The sequence below is a fragment of the Gavialis gangeticus genome, unplaced genomic scaffold (assembly GCF_001723915.1).
Source record: "Gavialis gangeticus isolate Ggan-Ray unplaced genomic scaffold, GavGan_comp1, whole genome shotgun sequence".
In the NCBI taxonomy this organism is placed as follows: domain Eukaryota; kingdom Metazoa; phylum Chordata; order Crocodylia; family Gavialidae; genus Gavialis; species Gavialis gangeticus.
In genome coordinates this window covers 15907442-15915034 of record NW_017728996.1, presented here as the reverse complement: position 1 = coordinate 15915034, position 7593 = coordinate 15907442, and the positions used below count along the sequence as shown (strand labels likewise).

The following is a 7593-nucleotide window of genomic DNA, read 5'->3' as shown; positions in this document are numbered from 1 at the left end:
AAACCAATGTTTTGCTCACTTTACTAGCTGCAGAATCACACTGAAGGCTCATGTTCATCTTGTGGTCAATGATGACCCCCAAGTCCTGTTCATCCATAGTGCTATCCAGTGTAGCACTGCTGAGCCTACAAGCATGTTACGGGTTTTTCTTCCCAAGGTGGAGAACCTTGCATTTTACAGAGTTAAACACCATCAGGTTCTCATCCGCCTATTTCCTGAGCCTGTCAAGGTCAGCCTGGATCACCCTCCTGTCCTCAGGTATGGACACTTTACCCCAAAGTTTGGTGTTGTCGGTGAACTTGGCCAGTCCTCTTCTGATACCAATGTCAACATCATTAATGAAGATGTTGAATAGTGTTGGCTCAAGGACAGAGCCTTGAGGGACCTCACTGGTCACAGGGCACCACGATGATTGACTTCTGTCAACCACCACTCTCTGGGTCTGACCATGGAGCCAATTCCCCAGCCAGCGAATCATGGTGAAGCTGAGGCTGCAGTTGGCCAGTTTTGCTAGGAGGTGATCATGGGATACCAGATTGAAGGCTTTTTTAAAGTCAAGATATATGACATCAGTCTCTTCTCCCTTGTCCTGGTGATAGATCACCTGGTCATAAAAGGAAATAAGATTGGTCAAGCAAGACCTACCCGCAACAAACCCGTGCTGGCTATCCCTCAGGATGTTGCCATCTGTTAAAAATGGTCTCTTTGATAATCTTTTCCAAGACCTTCCCCAGGATAGAAGTCAGGCTGATGGGCCTGTAGTTTGCTGGATCTACTTTCCTCCCTTTCTTGAAGATAGGCACCACATTGGCCTTCTTCCAGTCTCTGGGCACTTCACCAGAGCACCAAGAGTTTTTGAAGAACCATGCCAAGGGCTGAGCTATAGTGCTTGCCAGCTTCTTGAGTACCCTGGGGTGTAAACTGGCAGGGCTGGCTGACTTGAAGGTGTCCAGCCTCTCAAGGTGTTCCTTCACAAGATCAGCATTGATGGAGGGTAAGGAATCACGCTCACCCAGGTGTCCCCATCCTGTAATGGGCGGGGGCGCCCCTTGGGTCAGTGAAAAACTGATGCAAAGTACCCGTTTGGTAAGTTGGCTTTTTCCTGGGTATAGGCTGTCAATTGTCCCATTTGGTTTAGCAAGGGTCCGATGTTGCCCTTGCTTTTCCTCCAGCTCCCCACATATCTAAAAAGGGACTTTTTATTGTCCTTGATACTTGTAGCTAGTTGGAGTTCCGTCACAGCCTTGTGGTCAATCAAGACCCCCAAGTCCCTTTTGGTCATGGTGCCAGCGAGCATAGCACTGCTGAGCCTGTAGGTATTCTGGGGGTTCTTCCTACTGAGGTGCAGAACCTTACACTTCTCTGCACTGAAGCCATCAGGTTTTGGATGGCCCACACTGAGAGTGTGTCCAAGTCGGCCTGTATCCCCAGCCTGTCCTGCGGTGTGACCGCCCTCCCCCATAATTTGATATCGGTCGTAAACTTGGCCAGTACACATCTGACTCCCAGATCTAGATGGTTGATGAAGACGTTAAAGAGTACTGGCCCAAGTACCAAGCCCTGAGGGACTCCACTGGTCACCCTGCGCCACGTTGATTTGCTTCCTTCAACTAGCACTCCTTGGGTCCAACCCCGTAGACAGTTGCCTAGCCATCAGACCGTATGATGATCAAGGCTACAGTTCTCCAGCTTAACCATGAGGACATCACGGGGAACTAGGTCAAAGGCCTTTTTAAAGTCCAGATACATGACATCCATGTCATCTGCCTTGTCCAGGGCACATGTTATCTGGTCATAGAAGGAGATGAGTTTATTAGACATGACCTGCCAGTCACAAAGCCATGTTAGCTGACATTCAGAAGCTTGTCTGGTTTTGATGGATCCCTTGACAATTTTCTCCAGGATTTTTCCAGGGATGGATGTAAAACTGATTGGTTTATAGTTCCCCAGGTTATCCCTCCTCCCTTTCTTGTAAATAGGGACCATGGTTGGCTTTTTTCCAGTCATATGGGACCTCACCCACGTGCCATGATTTTTCAAATATCTCTGCCAAGGGGGATGCAATGATGTCTGCCAGCTCCTTCAAGACTCTTCAGTGTGTTCCATCTGGACCCACAGACTGGTGAATGCCCAGTTTCTCAAGGTATTCCCTCACCTGATCCACATCAATTTTAGGCCCATCGCCCATTCCCAGATTGATTTATGTTCTTCCTGACAGTGTGATCCTCCTGGAAGGGTAAAAAACTGGTGCAAAAAAGTCATTTAGGAGATTGGCCCTTTCTTGGGCATTGGAAGTCAGATGCCCCATTGAATCTCTCAGGGGCCCAATGCTATCTTTGTTCTTTTTCCGACTTCCCACATATCTGAAGAAGGACTTTTTGATTCCTGTAGCTAGCCTAAATTCAGTTTGTGCCTTGGCTTTTCTCGACCGCTCTCAACAGGTGTGGGCAAGTGCAGAGTAATCCTCTTTGGTAATGCTTCCTGTTTTCCAGCTGGTGTAGGCCACCCTTTTGAGCTTAATAAGGTCCAAGAGTTCCTTATTCAGTCATGGGGGCTTCCTTGCCCATTGACTGCATTTCTTGTGAGATGGTACGGCTTTGCCCTGTGCTTCAAGGATTATGTTTTTAAGAAATGACCTTTTGTGTACTCCCTTTTCTGGGGGTGGTACGGCCTCTAATTGCCTGACTGACTAATTCTATCAGTTCAAAAGTCAGCCTTCCCAAAGTTAAGGACTTCCGCTACCCCTCAATCCGCAGATCGCTCACTACCCCTCAATCCGCAGGTTGCTCACTACCCCTCAATCCACAGGTCCCCATTGGCCAGGACCAGATCAAGCAATGCCTCTCCCCTGGTCAGCCCATAGACCTCCTGGGTTAGGTAGAGGCCTTCGATGCATGTGAGGAAGCTACATGACCTGTCAGATTTGGCTGTGTGCTCATCCCAAGAGATGTCAGGGAAGTTGAAGTCCCCCATGACAATCATATTATTCATAAATTCATAAAAAAGTCCATGTCTAGACTGGACCAAATCCCTCCATCAGTGCTGCACATGTTAGGTGCCACTCACGATTCCACAATGACTAGAGCAATGAAATGCAGATCCTGGTGCACCAAAAGTAGAGGCTGGGGCCTCTTCTTTGGACAGAGTGTGAGTGAGTGCATGTGTGTGTGTGCGTGTGCATGCCTGTGCACACTCACGTGAGAGAGAGAAAGAGAGAAATTTAGCCTATTGTTTTCTATAGGAGAAGTGGCCAATTAAACTGGCTTTGGTTTGAAAGCCTGTTGGCTTTAAAGGTCTTTCCCTTTCTCCTTCAAGTTGCCTATTCTCTGCTTTGAAGAATCTGCTCTCACATCACCAGGATAAATGAGACTAAATCACTTCATAGAAATCATTTGGCTATCGGTGAACTTGAATCCACAGGGTCCTGGAAAAAAAAAAATAAACCTAGCTTACTTCCGGAATCAGGAAAAGGTATTTTTGAGACGGTGTAAACTAAAATCAATGCACTCTTCAAAGGCAGGGAAAAATCAGTTTACCAACAGCCTGTCATGCAGGCAGAGAGCAAGGGAGACAATCTAATCAATAGCCTGCCTTCAGTCAGGAGCACTGACAACCTACACTGGGCTTATAGGCCCCTGGATATGACCATCGTGGGAGTGGAACAAAACTGCAGACACATTAGAGAGAAAAAGGAAGAAACAGCATGGAGAAACAGACAGAAAGGTAGGGGTGAGAGTAAATAGGGATAACCTCCTGCAGTGCCACACACAGAAAAGGATTGAGAACTCATAACTGAGCCTCTAAGGGGCTGGACTCCCTCTGGCTCTCCATGTCTGCAGAAGCTTGATACTTGTGTGGTGGAGGAAGGGTATGCTGATTCATCTCCATCTGGCCTTCTTTCATCAAGCCAGGAAGAAAGCTCTTTCACTTTGCGACTGCTCCTGTATATAGGTTGTCTCTCCCTACGCACTCCTCAGATAAGGCTGCTGCCGCCTGCCTGTCAGTCTGAGTCTGCACTTAAACACTTTGAACTTCTTCTGCTTTTCCCTCAGAGGTCTTGGACACGTTCTTCTGGGCCTTCTTCCTGTACAAGGTGGACTCATCACAGCCTCCAAGAGAATGGGATTTTTTTTGGATTGCACCCTTCTCACCAGTTTGCATTGCCCCCAAAATGGAAACATGCATTTTCTAAAAGTAAATTTCCCAAAAAAAGGTCCAGACTAGCAAAGGCAGAATGGGCAAGGGAGTCATACGATTACAAGACATCCTTCATCAGGTCATAAAGGTGAGCAGAGAGTTACAACAATTTGTCCAATCAGGTCTAAATCAGACTGAGTGACACAGTGGTCTTTTGCTCTGACTTTGATATCAGACTACTAGGCAATGGTGAAAGAGTGGTCTATTCAATGACTTTATTATCCTGAGTCTCAGCTGCCTTTCACATTGTCACAGCTGGAGTCAGAAGCATGTTGTCATGTTTATGGCTGATTAATGTTATTTTATATTTTTAAACAAGTTTTCCACTTGTCTGATTCTTTTTTCTTTTTTTTTCCACACAAATCTTTTTTCCCCCCCCCCAATTAGGAGCTGTCACTGCAAAAGTAAACATCCTCACTTTACTTATTGCAAGCTTAATCCACATGGAAGCATAGCAGTTTCTTCACCATTCATAACTGCCCTCCCTGAAAGGAGGAGAAGTGGTTCTCTTCCCCAGGGAAGAATGTAAGTTTGGTCTTTTTTTTTTTTTCGTTGCTGGCTTTTATAATGTTGTTCACATTCAAGCCCTTTCTACATGAGCTGAACTCAGTTCTGTTGTGCTAGACTCTGTCTTGTGCAGGCTAAAGCCACAGGTAGTTACCATGACTGCACATGTAAATGCTTGGTTAGATGAGAAATCTTTGCAAACTCCTCTCTCTAACGTACCAGAAATGCTACATGCCAATAATGATTTTAGTAACAATAATGGTTGACAAAATTTTACACTGTTACAGATGTGTTCATGTTAGAACCAATAACAGCTTCATGAAAGATGAGTATTGTTACCCACGTTGTACAAATGGAGAAGCTTAGGCACAGATTGGTAGTCCAGGCAGGGCAGTAGCTTCAAATTATGGGGTTACTGGTTCAATGGATCTGAGGCAGTAGCTACTCAGTAAAGCAAAGGTCTCCAAGCACTCCCTCATGTCCATAGCACAAAAATACTGGAGACCCCAATTCATTGGGAGCGGGATTGTAAAATGAAAGGAACCTTTCTAGAAGCCTGGTACAAGTGATCACCATCTGGTGACTGACACAAAAGAGGATGGAAGAGACTCACCAGTGGAGCCCGGCCAATGCTGCGCAGGTAATAGAGGAAGCCCTTGCTGTGATAAATGGTTGGATGGAGCAGGGGGCTGGGAGCCAGCCACTGTCTGTTCAGGTCATCCCCACTCAAGGAGCACCGGTGGCTGGAACCACAAAAAACCCATTTAAATTAGAAAAGCCATTGAGTAGATTCATCAGAGCCCCCAGTTCTGGATAGGCCCTGCACTAGGGGCCCACTTACCTGCTGTGATGTGAATGCATAAATAACTAGATTTTAGACAAGTGCTTGAATGAGTTAAAACTCCACAAAAGCTTATTTTAAACAATTCTACTATTTTTATTCTTCCCCCCAGGACCTGCACAGTTGGAGTTACAATAACTACTTTAGCTTCACTTTACACAAGCACATATGATAAACAAGCCCAAGACCTTTTCTAATGTTCTAAAATGCCTATAAAGTCCGTGTCACATGAGATGGCATAAAGGGTGGGTTTTCAAACACAGCTCAGGGACCATTCTCATTGTAATTAATTCAAATCATAATCGTAGTGTTGGAAGGGACCTCAAGGGTAATTTAGTCCAACTCCCAGAATAAATGTTGAATGCACTTTTCCAAAAGCAAAGAAATACTTATCCAGCCTCTTGAAAACCTCCTGTGAAGGAGGTTCCAAACCTTTCTTTGCCAGCATTGTCATATTGTCCTAACAGATTTAATCTACATCTGCTTTGTTGAAATTTAAGCCCATTCCTTGGTTTCCTGCCTTCTGCGGCCTGGGAAAACAGTTGTTCCACCTCTTCTTTATGACAGCCTCACAAATATTTTAAAACTGCTATCATGTGCCCCCTTAGGCTCTTTTCCTTCAAACTGAACATGTCTAATTTCTCTCAGCCTTTTTTCATAGAGTTTGAATTCCAGCTCTATTTGTCATTCACCTCCAAATTCTCTCCAGTTTCTCTACATCCTTCTTAAAATACTGAGTTCAGAACTGCATGAATACACTAGATAAAGCCATCTATTTTCGTTATCATATAAGGTGCAAATCTACCTTGTCTTCCATTTGGCCTAACCAATCTCTCAGACCATTTTGAATATCTGTAGGCATCTACATGAAATAGCTGGATATTTCATTTACCACTTCCACAACTCTTGAGAAATGAATCCATCTCAAGCACAAAGCAATAAGATCTTCATGCTACACTGCACTGTTATTCAAAACACGTGGCTTTAAATGAAGTTTGACCTGAAAGTAAAATATTAATAAAATCTAAGCATGCCCCCCCAGATTGGACCAAAAAAAAGTCTTGCCTTAGCTGTTGAATGTTTTAGTTTTGTTTCTATAACAAATGCAAGATTGTGCCAGATGTTTGACTGCATAGAGGACTGTTAAATATTTTTATGTGATTATGCAAATATGAGTGGTCACTTTGTTTTAATTTGGAAGGCTCTCACTTGACATAGAGGCTTTTCTCTAACTGGAATTGCCATTTGGAAACTGTGATAAAGTTCAGGAGTTGGACCCTCATCAGATCTGAGTTTGCGGTAGGGCCCCACCATGTTCAAATCATTGACATACAATGAAAAACACTTATGTTGGCCTGGCAAAGTAGGACTAACATGCGCTTGAGAGTATATATTCTAAGTGTTGCATGGCATTCAACCACAACTCTTAGATTGTTCCAGTCCCCCAACTAAAGAACATATGGAAAAAGAGCACAGTGAATGAGATCTCACAATTGATGCATACTGCCTCAAATTTCCCTAGGTAGCTGATGTTGTACTCAAAGGCTTCAGCACAGCCAGTGCTTGATGGAAGATTCTTGGAGGGAAAGGGCCGCCTGTTGGCAAAGAGCAGAGGCAATGGAGGCCTGAGAGAAAGCAATAGTAGGCTTCATCATGAGTGTTTTATATTTTTTATGTAGAAAAACAAGGCTCTGATGCAATCTTGGGGTTTCTGGCAACATCACAAGATCCATTCCACTTTCATCATTGCGCTAATCAGAGCCCCCCTTCCTTTGCAATTCAGTTACCTTGTTCATGCGTAGTAGCATAGCCTATTACCATACAATAGTGGGGACGTGTCATACCCTGCGGCTTCCCACCTCAGGCCCAACTGGTGCTCCCTTCCCTTGCACCACTGAGACCTCCATCCATCCAGACACAGCCCCTGGCACTGGGCTGCGAGGGCTGCCTGGCACGGCTGCCAGCAACTGGGAATGGGAGCAACTTGTGCAGGGACTGGGACTTCCCCACCATGATGCAAGAGGGACTCGAGGGGAACACCTCCAGAC

General features: G+C 45.1%; 1 protein-coding gene across 1 annotated transcript in view; it reads right to left on the bottom strand.

Annotated features, from left to right (window-relative positions):
- AGBL1 (ATP/GTP binding protein like 1) overlaps nucleotides 1-7593 on the bottom strand; it is a 345924-nt gene that overhangs the window by 69898 nt on the left and 268433 nt on the right. The window contains exon 17 of the mRNA XM_019503815.1: nucleotides 5318-5447. Within this exon, the coding sequence (XP_019359360.1) occupies nucleotides 5318-5447 (130 nt within the window). The remainder of the gene's footprint in view (nucleotides 1-5317; nucleotides 5448-7593) is intronic.